General features: G+C 48.6%; 2 protein-coding genes across 5 annotated transcripts in view; both read right to left on the reverse strand.

The window, feature by feature from the left end:
• Positions 1-12,420, reverse strand: part of LOC126573427 (receptor-type tyrosine-protein phosphatase N2) — a 22,014-nt gene extending 9,594 nt beyond the window's left edge. Inside the window, exons 1-4 of one of the 3 annotated variants that reach the window (XM_050233535.1) lie at positions 11,988-12,420; positions 10,915-11,363; positions 7,170-7,507; positions 1,176-1,229 (exon numbers count right to left, since the gene is read on the reverse strand). In XM_050233535.1, coding sequence (XP_050089492.1) covers positions 1,176-1,229; positions 7,170-7,389 — 274 coding nt within the window. In that variant the 5' untranslated portion in view covers positions 7,390-7,507; positions 10,915-11,363; positions 11,988-12,420. Of the gene's footprint in view, positions 1-1,175; positions 1,230-7,169; positions 7,508-10,914; positions 11,364-11,564; positions 11,637-11,987 lie in introns of those variants that run through there. The other 2 variants (XM_050233536.1, XM_050233537.1) reach the window with 2 other exon arrangements.
• A 1,032-nt stretch (positions 12,421-13,452) lies between these two features.
• The window catches only part of LOC126573442 (protein Star), a 20,189-nt gene continuing 8,641 nt past the window's right edge, over positions 13,453-25,000 (reverse strand). Inside the window, exons 2-5 of one of the 2 annotated variants that reach the window (XM_050233581.1) lie at positions 23,544-24,004; positions 16,094-16,527; positions 15,846-16,019; positions 13,453-15,764 (exon numbers count right to left, since the gene is read on the reverse strand). In XM_050233581.1, coding sequence (XP_050089538.1) covers positions 14,958-15,764; positions 15,846-16,019; positions 16,094-16,527; positions 23,544-24,004 — 1,876 coding nt within the window. In that variant the 3' untranslated portion in view covers positions 13,453-14,957. The remainder of the gene's footprint in view (positions 15,765-15,845; positions 16,020-16,093; positions 16,528-23,543; positions 24,005-25,000) is intronic. The other variant, XM_050233582.1, reaches the window with a different exon arrangement.

Here is a 25,000-nt window from a genome sequence, read left to right on the forward strand (position 1 = left end):
GAGTCATCAAAGATGTGTGTTGTCTAGCGTTGTCATGGTGGAAGACGATGGCCTTTCTGTTGACCAATTCTGGCGGTCTTTCTTCGATTGCTTGCTTCAATCTCATCAATTGGTCACAGTACAGTCTAGAATTAATAGTTTGACCAGTCTGGAGTAGCTCATAATGATTGATTCCTCTCCAATCCCACCAAACGCAGAGCATAACCTTCCGCGGCGTCTTCCTGGCTTTGGGACTGTTTGTGTAGCTTCTGCATTCTTGCACCATGATCGTTTTCGCACGTTATTGTCGTATTTGATCCACTTTTCATGTCCTGTGACCATTCGCTTCATAAACGGTTAGATTTCATTCCGTTTCAGCAAAGAATCGCAGATGTTAATTCGGTCCAATAAACTTTTCGCTGACAATTCATGCGGTATCCAAAAATCGTGCTTTTTTTTGTAGCCACCCTTTTTAAATGGCTCAAAACGGTTTTATAGTGAATGTTTAGTTCCTTAGCGATGTAATGGCTGCTTATGTGACGATCCTGGTCTATCCTTTCAATAATTTCATCGACTTTAGCAACGATAGGTCGACCAGAGCGAGGTGCATCTTTCACATCAAAATTTTCAGAACTGAAGCAAGCGAACCATCGTTATGCTACATGAACTGATTCAGCATCATCCCCCTAAACATCACAAATTTAATTGGAAGCTTGCGTGGCATTTTTCCCTTTTTTGTAGAACATTTTCAAAATATAGCGAATTTCTTCACTATTTTCACTCATCTTTGAACAGCTATAACTTTTTGGCCACTGCTCCAAATTCTGTTTAGTTTTGACTAAAAGATACATCAAATGTCCCTTAAAACAACGTGGTATGATATGACATAATGTGATTTATAACGGTGGAGATAGACGACTCCAAAGCCATCTATTGCCAAAATACGAAAAGACTTATTACCCAACCTAATATTAGGGATGCTTGGCCGGACCGCTGCTCAGCAGTGAAATTATTCATTAGGCGAATTAATTGCAACCACTCTCTCTCTTGGACTTGGACACTTGCAGATGAATTCCACAGGGGGCACAGTGGCAATCAGCACCTTCAGCAGGAACAGTCGCTACGTCGTAACTTAAATCAGGGAGGGAGGGAGGGAGGGAGAGTTAAATGCAAGGCGAGGATAATGCTCCACTTACCATCGTAGCACCATTCCAGGTGGTCCAAGCACAGTGTTTCAGCGAACAGGCATCCTACAATGGACAGAGAGGTGCGAGAAAGTGAGTGTTAGCGGGAAACAAACAACACAAAAGCCCTCTCTATGAGCCTAGTTCGAAAGTAACAAGTAAATGAACAGATAAGTATCGGAGACAAGATGAATCAAAAAGGGCTTCTTGCTGGCTCGAGAGACGACGCTCTTGAAAGTCACGTTATCATCCTTCGACGTAATGGATCCCTGCCACGGGGACATCACGTTTAGCGACGACGATCACGTTCAATCGGGGAATCGATGTGGACGTTCCTTATGCACCAATCTCGACGAGGCGATCGGCGAGGCAAATGCGATTATGCCGTGTTTGTCCAGATGGAGTAGTGGGCGAAGCCCAACCCCTGGTATCGCCCTTCAAACACAAATTAGTCGCTTTTTCGAGCAAGTTTTTAATCAAATCGATCGCTACTCGAAGCCGAAACACACAAAACCGTGCTGGGAATTGAACGTTGTGTGATGTAAATCGTAAACGTAAAGCACACTTCAAGATGTCTTCCCACGTCCAAGTAGGACTCCGTGGCCTGCTGCGCGTGCTTGAGCGATGTTTTTCGCTTCGTATCGTATTCGTCTTCCATGGTCGGTGTTGGAAGCTGATAACCAAGTCCTCATTCCCTCCCCCCATTCGTCCCTGTCACACAAGCACACAACACTCGAAAGGACATCATCCGACCGAGGGTGGTCGAGGATGGTTCCAGTTCCATTTTTCCTGGGATCCAGGGGGGGGGGGGCTGAACGAGATTATCTGTAATATTTTCACCGAATGATCAACCGAATGCCATCAGCATCAGCATCAGCATCATCATCAGCTTCGTATTGACAGATTTATTACGATTCCACACCAATTCGCTTATTAATTTGATGATTCGTTCGCCTCTAGCGCGCGCTCTCTCTCTCTCTCCGCAGGATGGTTGGTTGTCGGAAGAGAAAATGGATGATTTATGAGATGGACACACTCGTACAGCAACTCGAATGCTGTCTCTGACGTAGGCAGCAAAACCTGCCATCGGTAGCCGTTTTCACGTTTTCGCTTTCTTTCGTCCTCATTCCTCCGAATCGCCTTGAAAAGGACGTCGATACAACACAGCAAGACACAACGCCAAATGTCGTTCGATTGTGTTTGAGAAGTTGATAAGCAGTCGACGATCCGGCCGCTATCCGTCCCGCTTGAAATGGCTGCCGGCGAGTTCGTAAACGCGCAGGATAGTTAGTATCATCCGCTACCACGTTCCACTGATCGATAACGGAACCGCAAGGCATCGAATCAACTACTTATTTCAATCGCACCCCAAGACCTCACCCCGCACTGTGCGGGTTGTGATGGGTTTCTATTTTTAGGCCACAACAACACCACTTACCGGTGGCTTCTCACGGCAATTACTGCGCCTGAATCATTGGGCCAGAAGAAGAAGAAGAAGAGCCTCGAAGATGTCGAACGTTGAATCGGTCGGCAAGGCCAGGCAAGGTGATTTTTTTTCGGGGGCTGGATGGGATTCCTTCACGGTTCGGTAGGAAGGTAAACATTCTAACTGACCAGTCAAACGGCCCTTGCCACCTTGCACATTGGAGTTCACACAAAAACCAACATGTTGACGCCCGGTGACATGCCCGGTGGTGCGCATGATCTTTTGGCGCCTCCATCGGGCGGGTGAGTGGGTGGTGGTGGCTAAAAATAGACTGGCCAATGGCAAGAACAACAACCACAATAGCGACAACGGTGGTCTGGTCTCAGCCCGTGGTGTGAAAGGCGACGTGTGGGTCGGTCGTGAGAATATGTCAATATGTTATATGGCCTGGCCTGGCCTAGCCTGGCCTGGCCTGACTGGCTGGCTGGCTGGCCGGTGCTTCCTCTCGAAAGTACTCTCACCAACGATAGCACCGTGGGTAAGAGGCTACATGTACATGCATACGATTGTCACAAATAACTTTCGCATCGCATCAGGTCGCACAAGTTGATGCGTTCCAACTTATTTGCGTGTTCCGGCACCATTCTATCGGACTCAAGGCATTGCTATCCGTATGCAGAATCAACATTGACGTCAAACAGACCAAAAGTGACCCCCTTTTTTAATTAAACCTCCAACAGCACCGCAATGAGTTAAATACTTTCTGCTAACTTTTGTTTCTAAACGTTATCAACAGTTTGCCAAAGTATTTTTTCATTCCACAACGCGGGGAACGCATTAAAAAGCATAAAAATGACGTAAACGAGTGGAGCTCACCTACTGGTGCGGTGGTTGGTAAGCGCTGCCTACTACTGTGTGACCGAGGTGCCCTCGAGTGAACATCAACAACGAGGCGGCATCAAAGGCAGCAGTTTTCCCGTTTGCCAGCAGGCCGATCCTGCCGGTACAGGCGAATGACGTCAAACGGACGGACGGTGAGTGAACGATTCACCGCTCGCTCTCGCACCAACCTCGACTTCGACTTCTCTACACTTCGTGTCCCGGTATATTCTGGAATTCGTTCCGTCTCGTTCTCGTCTCGGCAGCCGCCTGCCAAGGATGCGTAGGACGGTGGTGCGCGTGAGCTTTTCATATTACTTCACCCGCGAGGAACGCGCTCTGCGTCCTCTGTGGCACGGGCGGCGGCCACCATCATGTCATGCAGGCCATCAAGTTCGTACTTCCGGTTGTTCCGCTAGGTTTTTTTTCCTTTTCAAATGCCTACCGGCCATGAAATCAGATTACTCTACTACGTATTTCCTTCTCCTCCTCTCTGTATAATTTTCCCCCACTCTGTTTTTCTCTTGAAATACTCGCTTGCATTCCGAAAAAGGACGAAAATAGTCCTAGAGTTAGGGTCTAAAAATTGAATGATTTTCCAGCTATTAATGTCGAATATCGATTGGCATACCATTTCCACGGCATAGAAGATAAATTTTAAAACCCTTCCAAAGTGCAAAAGGAGCTGCTTTACTTTAAATTTAAATTTATCTGTTCATTGACAGCACCGTGGAAGCATGATTTTGTCCGTCACCACCCCCGGGCAAGCCATTTTATTATTATGTAATAACAATGACAAGAGCGCCAGTAGCGACACTTTATGTGTCCCCCCGGGGGGTTGGCGAGGGGATGGCGTTGAAAAAGCGTCTAAAAAGGAAGCAACAGCTGCCCACACGGTGGAAAGGCACCGCGGTGGTTGCGAGCTAATGGTTCTCTGACAAATATAGCCAATTCTATCTCGTAACTCGCTCTCTCTCCTTCTCATTATAAACCACCTCATCCTTTGCAGGCACCTTACTCGGACCGCCTGTAACCGCAGCACAACCTGGTGGTAGAAGCTGAAGGCCATCGCGTCGCCGCTTATCATTACTGTGCGCCTCAAACCACGGTTTGGTGGGCGCAGGAACGAAAAAAAGAAAAACGTTGTCACCATCACAACGCCATGGTTGGTTGTGGTTTCACGGTTGATGGCGCACAATGGCGCCGGATACACGTGTGAAGGTGTCCCATTTCACCACAGGAACACCGGTGGCAGTGGAAAGCCGACCATACATTTTCATTATCCTGCCAAGTTGCAGGCCGCGCGCTTACTTCCGATTACATTTCGCTGCTTGCCCCGCTTCCGGTATTGGTGAGAGACACATAAGATGATAGTGGGCATGCATGTATGTGCCGTTGTGTATGTCAATGCTAATGGCACCGCCATTGATGGTTTCCACTGAAAACGACCAAACAACGGGAGAAAATTACGGTACATTGTCATCACTTTTGTTGTTCTTTTCACAGAAATCCCATCCTCATCCAGTTCATTTATATAATTTTTCTTTTGGTACCAGGTAAGGTGTAGTGCAAATGTAGGTTCGTCGCAAAAAAATACCGCACCAGCATAAATCTCAACGCTAGCGGATAAGAAAGACTGACAGAGGGACAGAAAACCGAAAATGGATTTCGCAGTCACGCAGACCCGAAATTTTGAAGCGGCCTCCGCGTTGACGTTGTTTGCCCGTAAAACGGTTCCACGAATGGCACACGATTTGGGGTAATTAAATCAAATCTACGCGCTCCGCGGCTCCACGTGCCTACGGTCCAAAATATCCTGTCGTTTCCCCCGGGGGCGGGGTCGGGGTCGGGTGCTGATTGTCAACGACCCTCGCAATCGCTCCGATACCGCTAGGCATTCGTCAAACTAGTGAGCGAGCCCGGGGTGGCTGTAAAGCTCCGTTGGAACAGCTTTTCATTTAATCCCTTAATGCCACTGAGCCCTATTAGCACGTTGGCCGATGTGCTACGGCTCTTCTCGAATGGGAAAGCCGCTTAGAGGCGAAGGAATAGAGACGGTGAATCAAACGCGGTGAGCAGTTACTTCGCCACGGCCCATTCGCTCGTCCTCTGTTTGCAAAACGTCTTCTTCGTGGGCAACAAAAGACCACGGCCTTCATTGTGTTCCAACGTCAGCAATGGGGTTACATGACAGGGTAATGCCAAAGTGTACGCTATGAACCCCATCATGTACAGGAATGCAATGAATGTCCAATGTGGATGCCTGATGCGGACAACAGGACAGGACACGGAGAGATGAGTAGATTAAAACCATGACTGATATCCCTTTGTTTGCGATAAACTAGGGCATTGGCTTCATGGCTTGTGGAAATGAAATTACCATTCGAATGTGTGATCTCATTTTAAACTGCTAGCCCAGCGCGAACATCACTCATAAACTCGCTTCCGGTCCGGTGATGAAGAACCGGTACAGCCCGTCTCTGCTCCGGAACTGGCTGTCTCTCTCGCTCTCCCATTTTCTGCCTCTAATCCGTGAACCAATTTTGGATCCAGTTCGAACCGGAACCTAACTAATCCATACCCGGGCTACTCCAGCACGCCCGTGACGTGGTGGACCGTCGCATAGCTGCGTGGGTAATTCAAGGTCACAACAAGGTGTGCAAAGGCTATTGCAACCGAGTGCCTGCAGTCGGCCCACGCTGAATTGGTACGAGTATTTGCATCAGAATACCCGGAACACGAGCACGGAGCACAAGCACCGAGCACGAGTCGTTGATGCAATCCTGGAACCCCATTTGGCGAAGTGAAGCAACATGCGGCCGATGCTACTGTTCTGCGTGACGAGACGCGGCTTATAATCGCTTGACTTCAGGGCAGCTGCTAGCAAAACATTTCTCGGTAAGACACTTGGCATCGCAATCTAGATAGCGCATTCGCTGTGTTTTCCCTTCTTCTAGTACTTGGGATAAAAGCCAATTGTGTATGAGATGTTGGCCATCGAGAGTACTTCAAAGCGAATGAAACGTTTACCAAAACCATGTCATGATATCACAACAACAATTGCTCCATCAAAAAGAGTAGACCTAGACAGCTATTTTGCTGATGTAGTAGGAAGTGATCGTGCGAAGGGAATTCTTAAAAATATTTCATCCCCTTTTGACGACAGCGCACCATCGACAGCCAAGGTCGAAGCTTGGTGACGCGCTTCTCTTGCTGATGATTACGCAACAGAGCACGGATAACATAAGATACACGGGCTTATCGCATCGCACTCTGTTCAGCCTACCGAACAGCCCCTCGAACGCCAGCTCAAACCCTAGATTGTATCGATTGAAGGGATCGACCAAAATTACATAAAATATTCCGCTCACACTCATCGCACACGACGAAGAACGGGATCGACGTGGGGCGATGGTTTGGTGGAGCTTTTTTGCGGGGGGGAGGCCTATGCGATGAAGCTGCATAATTGATCAGAAGGACGCGCTATCTTTCATTTCGATCTCACCAAAACCACCTGCCTGGCTCTCTCTCTCTCTCTCTCTCTCTCTCTCTCTCTCTCTCTCTCTCTCTCTCTCTTATCTGGCCCAAATTTGTTGCCTCTTTATGTTGTGAAAATAATTAAAAATCCCTCCCCTGAGCGGGCGGCCTGCACAGGAGAGCAACGCTAGCATCCACATGTTGGCAAAAACCGGAGAGCTTACCAATGTTGCCTTCGGCCGACGCAAGGATATTAGTGCCACCGCCTGGGACACCGCCGGAGAGCAGGGCCAGCAGTACGGTGACAAGCATCAAATGCCTCCAGATGCTGGTGCTGGTGGAAGCCGCTTTGGTAGAAGAGGTTCTTGAAGATAAAGTTGTTGCTGCTGCTGTTGCTGTTGTTATCCATGCTGCCTCTGTCGTCGATGTGTCAATACTTGACATTGTGCGCTCTAGATCATCACTTTAAAGTTGTGCCGTTCTGCTTCTGCTTCTTCTGCTCCTTCCTTTCCACACCCCAAACCGGTCTGAGAGATCCAACCGGACCGGATCACTGCTTCGCCTGTAAATGACAGAGACATAAAAGCGCAAAATGGATTAACCTTATTTAGTGCTGCCAGTACACACACGCGGCAACAAACGACGCTAGGGACTTCAAAAAGCGATAAGCGTACGGTGGTGCCGCCTTTATATGTTGTTGCGAGTTGCCTGTACGTGAGAAGCCGTACGCGATGTAGGAGCCAACCATCTGGAGAGCAGCGCGGGCAGTGATCCAAAATTCAGATCGGGTGTGCTCGTTTCTGGCCCTCCGAAAAATCACACACCAAACGACGTTTGCCGTTTTGATACGCACCGGAGCGTGCGAGTGGCTCCCGTAAGTCGGCTAAGTTCGTTCGTTCAGCGACACAGCGGAATGTCTCCCTTGGACAGCCCCGCCCGGGGTGTCGGCGAATGTGCTCTTCCTCCCGTGTTCCAGCTGTTCAAAACGTTTGCTGTGCCACCAACGTACTTGTAAATTGACTTGCCATTTGCCAATACCAAAAAGGGGGGGGGGGGGCAAGATTGAACCATCGGGTTAGTTAGGTTGTAGCAAACAAAATGAAAAGCTCAAACAAAGCGGGTTTCGTTCGCCCCTCATGAAATCCAACGGGGGCTGCCAATATGCTCTCAAACTCTCTTGTGAAGTTCCTTGCTGGTTGGGCCCAAGATAAATGGTCTGAGAAAGCAAGAGGTCAAAGTGGAAAAGTTCAACCAATCAAGACCTTTCCACGAAACGCTCTTCTAAGCGCTGGGCCGGAATACACTGGAATAGGCGATCCAACATTCCGACAGTCAGACTATCCGGTGGTCGGGAAGGTGATGAACTTCGGTCTTCGTTGTGCTGTTCCTTTTTGGTGGTCTTCAATATCTTCACCGGTCACGGTTCCGCAATCAATCAGTTCGCCGCCGCCCGAAAAACTGAACAGCGACCCACAAGAGATGGTTGGCGATTTAATTAATTTGCTCTGCTGCCCACTTCACAGGGCGATGTTTAATGGGCAAAGTTGAAGCAAATAATATCCAAACTGGGCTCACCGGGTTGTCGATACCGAGCTGGGTAGATCAATGAGCGTGAGTGCGCGCACGAGCTACTGGCGCCTCCATTGGGATTTTTTTCATTTTCTGTGGACGCTTCACTGAGCGCAAATCCAACGCAGAAATTCACGACATTCAACAACAACAACAAAAAAAAAGCCGTTCGAATGTATCGTCATTGTGGCAATGTTGTACCGGCAAGCGGTGCGCGTGTTCGCGTAATGCAAATCATTTCGCCCACCCACCACCACCACCACCGACGATGCTAATGAATTCGCTTCGCACCAGAGTATCAGCACTTCCGCCGCAAACCGTAGCATAGCACATGGCGATAATTGCTGCGCAATTTGTCGAAAACACCATTTTTGCACGAATCTGTGCGAGTATCTTTTGTAAACCGTGATGGAACGGACTACGTGACATCATAGCAGGCATAGCACGGGATTGGCGAGCGACTGCGCTTCGCTCCACAATGCCATAAATGTCAACTTATTTGTCAGCCTAATATAATGCACAAGGTCAGGGGTCACAAATTATGATCTCTCGCACCCACTCATGTCCTCCCTCACCCACACATACAAGCACACATTCTGAATGGACGAGTTTTATTTAATGAAAACTTTTCTATAGCAACTTCCGTCACCATCCACATCCAAGGCCAACTTGTGTGGTGTATCAAACGATACGGGCCAACAGCCACAATCAGCTACAGCACACAGCATCGGTTGCATCCGTTACTACGCCCACAGAGGTACCTGAGTAACCTGAGCCAACGCCTGGCGCTGATGGCGGAAGTTATAGTTTTTACTGGAGGAAAATATAATTAAACAAACCTAACATGCGCACCCGACTGAGTCTAACAAGAATGTTTAATTTGGTGTTTACCCACCAGCACCAGAGGCACCAGCAGCAATGCACGTTGCTCCAGCCCAGAACTGGTTGTGTAAACTTCCTTTCCAAACAGTAGTGTCCGTTTGGTCCGGTTTTGTTGTTCAATTTCTTTACTAGAAGGCCCGTGTTGTCCGTGTCCGTGATTTTGTTGTGAACCCCTTTTTTTAATGGTTCCCACCTTCCCTCCAACCATTTCCAGCTTCCAGCGCAGTGGATGTGAATCCTGCCAAGATTCCTGCAACGCAAGACGGTAGAAAAAGGACATATTTGCCGAACACAAACATTCGCGCCTGCATTCTCGTGTCCTCCCCGCCTGGCTGGTTCGTTGTTGCTATCGCAAAGACCATTAAATGATTGCTCCACTTACTCCAGCGCGTACAGCGTCAACAGCGCTTTGTGTGACGCGACTCCCGAACCAAGGTGTTCACGCAAAATATCAATTCATGAAAGTTTAATTACTTCTTGCGCCAACCTGAGAAGGTTGTATGCGGTGGAAAGCTATTTTACGCCACACGTGCCGCTGGGGCTGCGTGTTTCTCTTCGATAATTCGCATCCGTACCATGGCCAGAGGGGGAGGTGCAGCTGGTTTGCACTTATTTTACCCCGACGGCAGCAGCAGCAGCAGCAGCAGCCAGTTAAGACCAGTCAACAGGTCGTCTTAACCGTTTGCCCCGTGCGCCCAACGAATGGGGACTTCGTGGTAGCGTGGTTGTTATGGCCACTGGTTGGGCCTGTAAATGTAGCTAAAATCATGCCCAAAAGTGCCGTAGTTTCTTGTGACTTTTCTGATCTTCTTGCTCCTGGTACCAGTGCGTGTTTTGCTATGCTGCCCTCCTCTCACGGACCCACTCACACCAACGAACAGACCACAGCATGCGAACGTGCGAAACGTTTCCTTTTTGCATGCCTTTTCGTGCGAGTTCCTAGTGAGTACGGCTAGGAGCAGTGAGAAGCATCCGAGCGCGCATAAAAAAATCCGACCGAACGCTGAGCGGCCAGGCGTCTCCATCGAGCGGCCGATGAGTTTGCCCAGAGCTCACTCACCGTGGTCTCCCACCGACACACCAGCAGGCAGCCTTTTGTTCAATTATCTTGTCCGCTTCGGTTCTGTGTAAGAATCGTGTACTGGTGTGCGCGGTAGGAGCCACTAGGTGGTGGTGGTGTTGGTGTTGGTGGCTTCTAGGGTAACGTCGCCGAGTGGATCACCATTCACGGTTAGCGTGGGCGATGGAGAAGGATTTGCACAACCATTAAGCCGTAGCCGATGCCCCGTCGACCTTTTTGGCTGGAGTGCAAATAGAGAAACACCGAGAAGGATCTCCCTAAGGATCTACCCCGTCAAGGACAATGAGGATGATCAGGACGAAGGCCAGACGGATAGAAAACAGAAATTCAAATGGTTCCCTCAAATCGTCTCCGAGGGGATCTACCCAATCCCCCCCCCGCGTGAGAACACTTTTACTCTAATTGAATTGCAGCATAGGCCTAGGCCGCACTTTTACCTTTGGGTTCTTTTCACTCAATCCTGCCGACAGATGGACGTAGATGCTGGAGCCGTCGGTGATGGTGACGCTTATCAGCACAATATGTTAGCATACGCTCCCGGACGCAGCGCTAGCCCCGTTCTGTCGAGCTTTCGCCGAACAATCGATCGATTTAGAAGGCGACGATGGAATGCACTCACGAGAAGGAGATGATGCTGCACATCTGAAGATTAATTTGCACTCGAAAAAGGCACAAAAGAAAAACTAACGTTTAAAACTCAAAGCAACGCGGAGAAAGGACTCGGAACGAAAGAAAAATATAAAACGGAAAACTCCTGCCCACCCGAAAAAAGGAAAAACGCGCACTTCACCACCCCGTCGCTTGCTCACAAGCTGTTAGAGTCTTCTGTTACCACTAGTGGACAAATCACTACTCTGACACTGCAACTCGCGAAATGTGTCCTACACTGATGCAAATGGCGAGAAACAGACAGAGAGAAGGAAAGAGAAAGAGAGAAGGAGATCGCAAAAAAGAGAGAGAAAGAGACGAAACGAATGGGTTAAACAACTGCACAATATGGTACACTACTGTCCCGGTTTTTTGGTCGTGTCAGTACGCCTGGGCACAGGAACTGCACACAAAAACCCCCACCGGAACCGGAACGTACCCAGCCACACGCTGGAAGAGCGTGTGTGAAAGTGTTCCCGGCCCTTGCTGTGCCCAACTGGTCCCAGCAAGCTATGGAAGGCTTCTGGCCCGGGCGTTCGGTTCGAACAGCACCACCGTAGCTTTTGCGGACCCAGAATGAGTCCTGGTGGAGCGAGCTTCAACACGAGTACTACTCAGTAACTCTCAGGATGCTCCGACCGGAGCGCGAGATCTCGATCTAGGAACCCGATATGATGCATGTTCGCCCGATTAGCGTGCTACCATCGTTGACGAACCTTGGCTCGGTAGGTAGGACGGCTGAAAACGGTAAAACGGGACAATTGGGGGGAGGGGACTTGTTCTGCGCTTTCATTCACGTAGGAAGATGAATGCCCACAGCAGTACGCAAAAGTGGAATTATCTTGTTTTTGATCAAGCTTACCTTTTCGCTTACCGCAAAACACAATTGATTATCCTATGTTCGAGAAGAGTTTTGTTGCTTTTTTCTCCACCGCACACCTGCTCCGGTCGCGTTCCGGTTATTCACTGTATCATGATGATAGCGAAACAGGTATAATGGCCCCGCTCGGTTCACTTCGAGGACACACTTTTAGGCACTTTGTTTGCACTCTATGCTCATCTCACCCAAAGGGGATGGCGGAAAAGTGCGTCCCTTCTTCGACCTAAAGCACTTGCGAATCAGCAGCGATGGTGATTGCGATAATTTCGCAACGTCCTCTAATGGCACTCGGTAGCGTTGCTAGTGTGAGCAAAGGATAGGATAGCAATGAATCGTTTTGCGTTGTTTGCACACATTGGACCACCGTTCAGAGGGGGTCCGTTCGGTAAGCAGTGTACTGTTACAGCTGGAGGAAAGTATGTGACTGCGCTAACTGATGCCAGATCCTGATCGAATGCCTTCGGTTGCGACCTTCGGCCAACCGTACGTGGGTTCCACCCGCTGCGAGCAGCACATGTTGCGCTTCGCGTTGTGTATTCCTCAAACAGATGGAACCTACACGCACACACCCGACAGTGTACACGCTCAGCAGAATCGATAGCGTTTAGCAGGGGCAGCAAGGCGCAGGCTCACCATTCGCCATACGGGCGCCATGCATGGCAACCTCCCTGCGTTCGGCATTTTGATTGATACGCCACCCCAGCGACGCAGCCTATCTCGGAGCATCCACTGTGTTGCTTCTGTGTTTGTTTTAGTTCATTGTTTCGGCTGTTGGTGGTGCTTCGCTTCGAGACCTCGCTCCAAATGGATGTTTATGCTGACGTAGATGCGCTGGAGGGGCTGCTCATTGATAAAGAATTTACACCAACACCCGGCCATTACACAGACACCAAAATGAAGTGATGTGTGGATTTTTTCCAGCTGGAAACAAAAGCAACCAAAAAAAAAGAAGGTAATGGAAACCAACTTACCATGCATTCCTTCAAGGAATAATTTCGCCAAACACTTATTTACTTATCAGGTGACATAATCCACGAGCGGCCTTCTTGACCGTTCGCACCGTCGTCGTCCAAGTCCGTATCCCAGACGTACTGGAACCGCTGCGACATCTCAACAAAACCCAAGGACAAGGAATCCAAGGCTATTACACGGCAGGATAGCTCCTCCAAGATCAAATGCGACTCGAATGCGACCTTTCCACGCAACAGGATAACTGAGATTTCGGAATCGACGCAATATTCCTTGACCAGAATGCGAACCATGTTCTACGATGCTGAGAACGAAACGACTTCACACGCAGCTTTTACAAGCAATGGGTGCTAAGATCTATTCCTGCCATAACGCCAGCAATGAAGGTTACTGAGAATCAAGGCAGCCGGCCGAAGGTTAACTCCCAGGGTGTTATTAGCAACCACGGAAGGCCACTGGGATCATTCTCAACTGTTCTCCATCTTTGTACCCACTGATTACTAACAGCATGCGTCGTACTACATTATGCATTCTCGTCTTTATTACAGCTTACCAGTGTACTTTCGATTTTATTCAGATTCTATTCACATCTCCTCTGGCTGAGATGATAGATTACCGATAAGGGGGAATTCGCTTACGTGCTACCTGTTTTTCACTTAACACTATCTGATCTCTTAGCGGATTCTGGTTGCGCTGCCGTGTTTCTTTTTTCGTTTGGACGATCTAAACCGTGATGTGAATGTATAAAACTACATCTTCGCGCGCGCGTAGGATAATAACCTTCTTTGCTGGATCAGCCTAGTTTCACTGTCTATCGGTAAATCATTCAAGCACATGATTCAATGACATACAACAGTATTAACCATCGTTGTCTATTAAGGTTTGCATTCGATTCGATACCTTTTCACTTAAATCTGCTAACGCTCAGAGTTGTGCCAAAAATAGGAATCGGAACGCAGTTTTGATATGCCGAATCACCTCGTTTCAAAATAGTTGAGCTTTCACATTTCCATTCCATTGAAAGTATCGAAAACTTGATTTTAGGAAATATGTTTTAAACCATTTTCTTAACAGCGTGACAACGATAAACGATCAGAGAGCAATTAACGAGATTATTTATAAATATATATGTATGTATATACGTATAGCTGTGGACCACACGAGCGTACTAGGTCTGTGATCTTAGGAGGTTCGATTTTGTCTTCACAATCGATTGAAAAGATGCTCATCCGGCAAACGATTCGCAGATGTATAATAATTACTCTAACCGGTAAATGGGCTCAAAACTAGTGCAGACTGTAATGAATGAGTTTCGCATTTTCGTCCACTCGAAAACAGTTAACCATCCAAGAGAGTTCTTGATTTGTATTCTTTTAACATGCCTACTTTTAACATGTTCTGATTGTTGATTGAAACGCTCAGTCAATGCTCGCTCAATTCAAACGGTTCCAGAGGACCATGTGCTCAGATCATGCTCAGATACACAACCCTGCCTGCTAACATGTACGTAAATGCATGCTTGATTGCTATGGATTTCAAATTTGATTTTATACAGCTGGATAATGAAATTGGTGCCATACCCAATAGCAAGGGTATCCATCGTACTCAGCTCAAGGTTCTTAATTTTTCTATCTAGAAAGTAAGTTTACTTTTACTGAATTAAACCAGCGGAATCATGAAATTGTAAAAAAAAAGAATATCGCGATATTGAATTCAACTTTTGATGAATAAGGTGGCATTCGAGCCGGGATACATAAAACGTTAAGGGCTAATACTTTCCGCACGGTAATCGGTATAGGATTACACGCACAACTATAATGTAAGTAGTAAAAAAAATTAAGTGGAATGATGGACTGGTAGCTTTCAGTGGATAGTTGAAAAATTAGAAAATAAATCATCCCCTAGGTGCCCATTCCTATTGGTTGCCTAGGGCGCCTAGTGGTGCCGCTTGTGTCACGCGTTTAATGTCTTGCCAACTGAACGTTATAGTGTGGTAACCGTCGGTGGTTGCGACGCAACCGAGCGAGTACCGGAATCTGTCTCCACTGTTCGATCCTCACTAGCGCGGATTGGTAACTGCTCAGTCCATATTCGCGCCACCGCCTTATTCCGCAGCACCTGCTCATCCTCATCGGATACAAAGTCTTCATCGAGAGCCTCGGCATCGAGTGGTTCGTCGGTTTCAGAGCCGCGCAGCAGCACGAGCTTGTCGTTCACGTTCGAAGTATTCTCGGCCACTGGTGGGTTCTTGTAATCAGTAGAAGAGATCGTTACCGGTGCGACTGGTAGTGATGTTGTGTGTGCAGCAGCAGCAGCTGCTGCTGCTGCTATCGCCATCGGAGGCTTTACTGTTCCCGCATTACCACTGCCGGGCGCTTCCTGTCCCTTGTGGATGGCCATAGATACGTCGAGCTTCTCACCGGAATTGATCGCATTGGTGTGTACAAGCACCGACTGCTGCTGTTGCTGCTGCTGCTGCTGCGCAGGCTGCTGCTGACGAGGTAGTATGGAACCACTGCCACCGATTGACGAGCCAACCAATACTTGCTGCTGTTGTTGTTGCAGCTGCTGCATACGACGCTTGGCCGCGGAGGCAACCGAACTGTGCTGATAGATAAAGTTGCGTTCGAAGCTGCGCACCAATTTGTATGATTTGCTCATCAGAAACCGATTAATGCTCTGCACGTAATCACCGATGTCGATCAACATTTCGTCCTCCTCGTAGAAATGTACAAGATGGATCGTGATGATTTTTATATGAACCCGATCGAATGGTATAGTTTGAAGAATCTAAAATTAAAATCAAAGCAATCGAAATGGTCAGAACTACGGGCGCGATACGAACGAAACGAAAAGCACACCGATACATACCTGTAGCTCTTGTCCGTGGCAGCCTAGACTAAGGAGATCAATCGATGTACGATTAACGGCTAGCATCAGTGTGTATACCGGGAAGCACTTGACGCGCGGATGGAACCATTCAGTCTCTTCATCGAGCACACTGTTTATCTGCACCTCGCTGTCATCATCGTGATGTAACGTTACCTAGCAAAGATCAATATTGGTTATTTGATTGATTCACTTGCCCTGGGGATTGGGACATTGAGCGGTAGACATACCTCCTTGGGGTAGGTATTAGGTGAAAGGCACGCATGGACCACTTGAATGTTTGGTCTAAAGGCATTCTGCTTGCGGAGCGAAAAATACTTGCGCGGATCCGGTTCTACCAGCGTGCCACCCCAGTTCATCGTTTCCGCCAGCCATGGAGCAGTCATCATCGAGTCACTGTTGCCGGCAAGCGATTGAAAGAACGTTCCGAAGCGCTTCCGTCCGAGCAGATCCGAGATCAGGTGAGCCATCTCGGGTGTCAGCTCGTGCCGGTTGTTAAAGTTGAGCTCCTCGGTCGGTGCCGCACTGTTGCGCACGAACGTCATCGGGTACTTCTTCATGTGGATGTCGCGTACGTACTTGATCAAAGCCGGATTGTCCTGCGGTACACCCATCAGGTCATAGTCGCGCGACATGTTTAGCCGAAATTGTTGGTGACGGATTTCTAGGAGAAAAAGAAATGGGAAAAGTTAGAATCAGAGTCAAAAAAGCAACAAGCTCAACACCCTGCACTCTTCAGAAAATCAAGAACTCAACAGGCAATACCACAGCTCACAACAAACCACAAATCCATGCTACTGACTTTGTAGCTGCAATACATTCGATACTGTAGCCCACAGCCACTTCCGAAACCACAAACTCCGACGGTCTGGTGGATAACATCGATTCTCCCTAAATCCCATAACGTGAACCACCGGTTGAGAAGCAAAATGAATGATAAGAATACCGACAAAAAAAGGCTACGCAATCCAAACCGATCCGACAATCGTGCTGCTGGACGGTATGATCGTGACGGGAAGCCTGCAAAATGCGTGACCAACGGTAAGATTAGACCGACTATTGGGCTTCAGTAACTTAATCCAATCCGCCAGCGGGTCCTAGCCTTTAACCCCAGACATCGAGAGGTTAACCTGGGGACAAACATTGCTGGCTTATCCGCTAGACGAACTGGGGAACTGGGTTCTTGCTTGCTAGGCTTCACCACACGCTAGTATAAGGTGACCCCCGGTTGAAACTTTGGAAAACAGGAGCAAACCACACTACTAGCACCACCGGGTGTATGTGCACCCGGCTTTATTGGGGCTTCTAATGGTTCGAAACCACACACCCCCACATCCCCCACACTACCTCCACCCATCGGCCCATTTGAGGGGAAGATGATCACGAATCGAAGCAGAAAAACGGCCCGATATTTGATGCCGACCGTTTGGCCCACCGCTACCCGGTAGACATTCCTGCTGCCCATTTCTTTTTTGTTCATTCTCCTTCCCCCTTCCTTTGTGCCACACACATTACACCAACCAGTGCCAGTTTCTTCGCTGGATTTCGCACCCGATCGCTCATCCCAATGATCGTCTGATTCCCGAAAAACGCGTGTGGAAAGTAAAGTGAGTCAAGTGAATTCTATTCGATGAATCAGCTAAAATCTTTCATTACCCCTGTGCACCGCCAAGCTTCGAGAGGTGCTCCGGAGGCCTCTCCACCGCGCTGCTGATGCTGTGATTGTTTAATGATAGGCTTTTGGGTGCTCCACCGGAACGGAACAGACAGACCGGGGTGGGAGCTGATTAGAAATGCGTGAGCACGTGCTTCAGGTGGCGGCTCGGATAACCGTGACCATGCGTAATGCTGTGTTAGCTGCTGGCGTAGCCCAGACCAACGTAAGAAAACGCGCAGGCCAAGGTAGCACGCGCCACAACCATGTTCATGCGTATTTGCGAGAGCCGCGCTTTGGACGCGCTAGGGGGTGCTTCATGCTAAACAACGAAACTCAAATCCATAGACGCAGTAGCCGCTGGCTGGTGAGCCAAGAAGCGTTGACCGGCAATTGCGCTACCGGACAGCCTGCTCTCTCTCGCGCTCAGCACTGCTTGCTTGATCCCCTAGCAACCCCATTTTCCTGCCCAACCCAAGTAGTCGTGTATGTGTGTGTCTGGTTGATTCGTTCCAATGCTGGCTCCCCCGGAGAAGGTAGACAGTGCAATGGACAGAGAACAGAACCATTGGCAATCACAGTTTAACAATCGATTTTTGATGCAACCGAGGTGAGTGTTGTGTTGAGTAATGGAAAATTTGGAGCTGAATATCGCGCTGTCTTTCTTGCTTCACGCACAGCACCCCGGCAGCCTTTCTAACAGGTGAGGCCCCGATTACTGTGAAATTAAATGGATCAATCTGAGCAATTTGCTTCACATCTTGGCACGGATTTGCTTTGGTCCCGGATCTCCCCCTCTCCATGTGGATGCAAATCGTTCCTCTAATTGCATCCCAGTGGCCAACTGAGTCACCCGCAGTGAAGCAGCTCAACAGAAGGCCATGTCTTTTTATGCTAGTTTTTTTTTTCAATCATAGTAACGTGGGCATGGTAATGGCAAGTTCAGTTTCAGTCAATCAGAACATACAAACGAGGCACGTGTTGGTACGGCGAAAGTATAGTAAGTATCTAAATTGGAAAATGGCGCCCTTTTCGCAAACCACCACAGATTGTTTCGTTTTTCTTTTGTTACAAACACAGTCCACTGCAGTCTGTTTCACTTCCGGTGAATTTGACGCTCCCCGAAGTGCAGCGTTCAGTATCAGACGTTGCGCTGGTTTTCGGTAACGGTTCATCGATTCCATCCCAGCCCCTTCTCCGGTCGAGGAGACCATTGCATATTGCATAAGTCAGCAAGAATTTGTAGACAGTAAACGGTTCCCTACCGGTCCCTGGTAAACATACACCCGAGTACGCCACACTCTCACGGCAGCTGAAACCGGAAGTGACTATTTATATGACGGTCGGTCTGGCGCAATGGTGGCTAAAAGTGTCCGCCTATCGAAACCGAAATTTTATCGCCATCAAATACCCCTTTAGCTCGAGTGTGCAGAATGAAGAACCGGTGCTGAGCAAACCGTGGTGTTCTGCATGACCTCCGGGTGCAGAAAAGAACCATCCATCGATTTCCTCGGCTTGGCCTCGTGTCGCACTCAAAAAGGAAACAAATTTCCTTCTAAATGCCCAAGACCTTTGCTTCATGTAATCGGAGTATCAAAGAACCGCCTAGATACACAGAAAAGAGGGAAAAAAATCTAAAAAGAATCTTGACCCCAATCTGTAAACTGTATCCAGCGCGCACAAACGCGAGAACGCGTACGTGCCGCCACGAATGCTGTAATTATCAATTCCTAACCCTAAGCTCACAGGGAACCGCTTTCCTCCTCTGTCCGCTGGTACCACCGCAGGCTGCCTGCTGGTTTCGTTTAAACAACAAACTCCCCCATGACCTGGCCGCGTCACAAGAAGGTGAGGAGGTGTTCTCCGTTCCATTTTCACGGTCGCGACGTTGGCTCGAACGAATGAAGATGATGGTGATGATGATGTACGCCAATTAGTGAGGCCTTTTGCGCACAGCATCGCATATCGGCGCACATCGGTGGTGTTGCAGAAACTATCTCGCGTGCCATCCACCAGCCAGCCAACCCAACCCAACCCCCAGTACCTCTCTCTCTCACACACGATAAAAAGATAAACAAATGAGTAGGCATAAACTGGTTGCAGTCGCCTCTTCATCATTAGCATCACCATCATTAGGGCGCGATCGTGGTCGCGCACGGGCGCGCTTTCAAATGCAGGGTGATAATCAACATCGCTATGACCATTATTAGACGTTATCGCTTGGCCAGCGAGCAGAAGCGTGTGGCTAGCCTTCTTTTTTTAAACTACACATTAACCAATTGGTTCGCGGTTTGTGCAGATCGGCAGAATGCTTATCAATTCTAGCGTCGTTTTTATTCAAATTTATTTCAAACTACCAATTTATTCGCGAAATGGCAAATGGCTCTATTTCGCTTCGCTATTTTATCCGGCATAATTCCTCCATTTCTCATTTCAAATGCTATTCATTTTACAGTCAATTTTACATTCCGAAAACACAGAACGATTTGGAGAACGTTCTCCAGAATTAAGCCACTAGATTCGGGCAATCGATTAGCTGATGGGATGCAGTGGAGCCGAGAACGTTTAGCGTTTTAAAGGGAGTTTAGGAAGCGAGTCCGCCAGCGCTACCGGTCCAGCTGCTCTTCACAAGCTGCTAGTCCGCTGCCAGCAGACAGCAGCAGCTGAAGGATAATTCTAGTATTTTGTCGATCATGCCCCAGGTCCACGAGCTGTCGGTTGGGCCTCATTTGGGGCAGCAAAAAGCATAATTCTCAGCCCAACCTGCCCTTGCCATGGTTGTTGGCTTCTTCCCTTTTGCAGCTACCTAACATTCTTATCGGTGGCAGGGGCCGGTGGTGTTCTTCTCTTGGTGGCTCTGGTTCGTGTCGGAAGCACATAATTTCGCACCAACATATGGCGGCTGCAGTTGTGTGTGGCCCTTCTGGCTGACCGGCGGCCCAACGGATGGCTGACGAACCAAAACAAAAAAAAAAAGGATACCTATTCCCCCTTATTCTCCCTCCTTCTCCCACCCTTTCCTCGCTGGCCATTCTTGGGTGCATTGTGTGTTTTTGTTTGACCAGAAAGTGGTTCAGAATGCTGATATAGTTTTGAGAAGAGTATGCTGCTAAAAGTCATAACAATAATTATCTCGCCGTAAGGAGGGTATTCAGCTCAATACGGCAGCCAGACACTCTCTGCGTGAGTATGTTGCAGCCGCCAGGCAAAACGGAGCCCAACAAAGTAGACGTGAGCTAAATTCTGCTAATTTTCTCTCCTCCATTTATTTTTTTGGTCAGTCAGTGTGCTAAAAGCTATTAGCATATGGTACCTCCGAAACGGCACAACAGCAACACGCAAACCCTGTACCGCGTCCAGTGGCCTTTTGTCCAGTGGAAGCTGGAAGAATTTTACTCAGTTTGCTTTACTGAACAGACCTTCCCCGGCCTGCCCAAATGCTATTCACTTTTTAACACGAACACGACGAAATGATATTAAAATATTTGCCTAATGTCAATCGGAAATTGGATTTCCACAAAACCCTCTGCATCGCGCTCGCATCGCGGCATCTGCAGGAACGCTGCCCCGTTGGAGTGGCCACCCCTTCGATGAAGGTATCGTAAAAATGTTCGTTTTTGATCGTAAATCAATCCTCCAGGACATTCATAAGTCGCACAAGCGGCGCACTAGTGTGTGCGTGGTACCACGGACCACACAAAGGAATAACCGGACGGCCGGTTTCCAATAATTCATTTCTCGGACCGAGAAGAAACGTACATGGATGGACAGACGGCTGTGTGCGCGAGGGAATGGAAATAACCTTTACGGCCAACCGACGCATAACAACGCGTTTGAAGGATCGTCCAACGATCGCCATCTCGTCGCATACGATCACATTAAAAGCCAGCGCGCTTCATTCAAAAGAACGCGCGCGCGCACAACGAGCTTTGGCAAATCGTTAAAATTAAAGTTTCATCCCAGAGAGAGAGAACTCGAGGGTAATAAAATTAAAAGTTTTGACGAGCTAAACCAAGGGGGACAGCAGCACACAGCAAGTGGTTAATAGATATGCGATGAGGTAGGTTGGTGGTCCAGCAACATGCCTGCGACGAGCTGATACCACCATTTTGCAAAGGACATAAAATGCTTAGCCCAGGTCCAGGCGGCAGCGAATCAAATGGTGCGCGATAGAAGGAAATTAGCGATCGATGGAATATGGAATCGTGTCGCGCTTTGAATCGTAAAAAAAAACCATATTTTATTATCGACCCATAAATCCTCGCATGTCAAAGTTTATCCTCCGTAGCGTGAGGTACCAGTACCAGAGTGCCACAACGCGTTGGTTTTCAAATGGAAATGAACCGGCGATGGATGATGGCGCACCATCGTCACGAGCGGCGATCTCATCATTAAAAGCAACGACTCTTGCGGCACCGGTTCACTGGTTGGTAACGATAAGTGCAGAGAGAGAGCGAGAGGATAGGCTTCATATCATAAGTACATCCGCCTGGTCCGCTTCATCCGACGACGGCAGCTTCCTAATCCATCCAACTCATGATAAGAGCGGCTGCTCTATAACCGACAGGGAGAAAGGGATGAATGAAAGGGTGATGCCATCCAGAACTCGTCCACAGACACACCGGAAATCGATTTCATCTACGCGATCGTACGCAGGGAGGACGGTCTGTTGCCGGCGGCAACGACGGCCAGACTAAATATTGTTTCGGGAACACAGAATGTCCCAAAAAGCCGCCCAAATGCTCTCACCGCCGGGGCAAGCGCATTCGAATCCAGTTTTCTTCACCAATCGGTCTCTAATGACTCTTCGGTGGAGACTGGCTTTTCCCTCGGTTCCCTCCTGCTCCCAACCGTCCATCCATCCATCCATCCATTCTCTTCAGCAATGCACCGTCGTCGTCCGTGTTGCCCTAATCGGGTGGAAGGGCATAAATTATGGAAATACATGGAAATTACTAGAGGCGAGAAGACCTCGAAAGAGAGGCAATGCTGAAAAATCGAAAACCCACACTCGCCAGAGGAAAATGGTTCGTGGCCGTTTATCGCGTTGCCTTCGCCGTCGTCGTTTGGGTCGTTTTGTGGGGCGGGAAGAGCAGATTATGGAAAGGCGACCTCATTAATGATTTGTGTTGGAGTTGAAGGTTTCGTTCATTTTACACAAATTCTTCGAGTAATAAGGCATATCTCTTGTTAAGTTAACAAAGAGCCACACCAGCCAAAAACGGCCATCACGGTTGTGACAAAATGAAACGAGAAAAAAGGCGCCGGATTTTGGATACCGGTGGGGCACCATTTAATGGAGCACCCCTGAGGGAATGGCCTTCACCGGGGTGCGGTGCGTCTACTAGTCCGGCTTGACGACCTCAAAAATGGATGGCCACAGCAGCCCCCGGCGGGGACGATCAACGCCGCGCCCCGCACTCGGGAAAAAGTCCGAATTCCGGGCGAGAGAGTGAAAGAGAAGTAGCAAGCAAATGGCCGACGAAACAACCGTTGACCGGAAGTCGTGTGGCCTTCTTTTGCGCGATCACCTTTTCTGAAAGTGCCACACACCAACACACACGCGCACGTGTGGCTCCATGTGGCAGAAAATGATATAAACCAAAGCGATTAACGAGCGCTCGAAAGCGACAAAAGCACATGTTGCTGTCGGTCCCGAGAACCAGAGGAAAGGCACGGGCCCGTCAGCCCTTTCTCCACCGAAAACACGTTTTCGGGTGCGTTGGGCTTTCTGCTCATCCGGAGTAAACCGACGGGACCATTTATCTCATCACGAATGGACAGATTTGCTTACGACGATTAGGGCAGGAGGGGATCGTCTTTTACAACCGTTCCCGTTCATGAACCAGTGTCGGAGGGTGGGGTTGGGATTTCGGAACGGGACCCTACCGACCATTTTGATTCAAAGGAGCAACAAAGCATCCGATCGTTATGCAAGAAATGTTTGCTTAAAATAAATAAATGGACCCACAGTTCGCTGCGATAAGACGGTATTCTTCGGATTCTTAAAAACACTATCGACTCACCATTGGTATCCATGTAGATGACCAGCACACTGAGCACGGTCGCGAACGATATAACACACAGCATCACCGGCAGCAGTTGCCAGAAGGGTGACGGACCGAGAAGGGAGCTTTTGGACGTGGTGGCCCCCTTATGGCCACCATTCACACCGCCACCTCCATGGGTGAGGCTCGATGGGTTCGATGATCCGGTCATGGTGCAGAATTGATGCAGATGAGGTAGATAGTACTGGTGATGATGATGGTGATGAGGGTTTTGTTGCTGCGCTAGCGATTGCTTCTGCTGCTCGACATCGAAGTCGATCGGTCCACCGAGTCCACCGATCAGGATCGTTCCGGCAATGTTCGGAATTTGGTTCTGCTGCTGTTGATTTTGATGGGGCGATTGCTGTTGTTGCTGCTGCTGCTGCTCATCGGTTGACATTTTATCCTTCTTCTCCTGGACTTTCGTCCTCATTCCATATCTACGGTGGAAAAAGATAGAGAAACAAACGGTATTTTAAGGATAACGTATTTCAAAAGGATAACTGCCGCAAACCATCAACACACGACCGTTTCGGCTCGGAGCCAGAGCCAACCCGTAAAATGCCGCAAATGCTTACTTGTATATCAATCGATACCCCTAGATACCGTTTCTAGGGAACACCTGAGCAACGAGAGGTTACACCCCTTGCTTCTCGTACGGAATCGTCTTCGATCGGTAAATGAATACAAACTACCGGAAGGGATTGACAGGAGGGTATCGCAATTTACACGCTCGATCAAGTATCAAAAACGGGAACGTCTTGCAAAAACCCTTTACCTGTGCCAGGCGATGTAACTGGAATTAGCAATGGACGGATGGTGGAGGGAGGGAGGGAGCTCTGACATGAATTTCTGTAACGGTGCCCACGATCCATTGTCGGTACAAAAGACCCCACACCTATCCGGTCGAGGACCGAGTACACACACTGTGTTCTGCGCTGTTCGTTAAGAGATATTTCGTTTTACTTCCCATACATACATGTAGGAAAAAAACCTCTTTTCAACTTTTTTTCCCAAAAGGATGACACCAATAACTACGAAGCCCTAGCAGAGACCGTGCATGTTCATGTGCTGAGCAACCCTTTGGCAGAGAGTTTCGGCATGGTCGTGATGGATAGGCAGGCACCGTTGGAAGAGTTCACATTTCAGTGTTCGGGAAGGAGAAACCCCCTAACAACGAACCTTTTTTTTCTTTCCATCCTAAGTGGAGTGCCAGGATACATTTGCTGCGCCCGCATGCTTCGATGCAGGCGCACTCAGAAGAGAGCAAAAAAGGCATGAAACGGAAGCAGACACAGTGCTCCCACCACCCAGTGCCTATCGAACGAATGTGTCGTTTTACAGCTCGTAAGAGCGGCTTATCTACAGGCTGTATTTAAAACATTTCGTTAATGTGCTAAATGTCGTGTAAGAAACAGTAAAAAGGAAAGAAAATA

Source organism: Anopheles aquasalis, chromosome 2, assembly GCF_943734665.1.
Source record: "Anopheles aquasalis chromosome 2, idAnoAquaMG_Q_19, whole genome shotgun sequence".
NCBI classification, from domain to species: Eukaryota; Metazoa; Arthropoda; class Insecta; order Diptera; family Culicidae; genus Anopheles; species Anopheles aquasalis.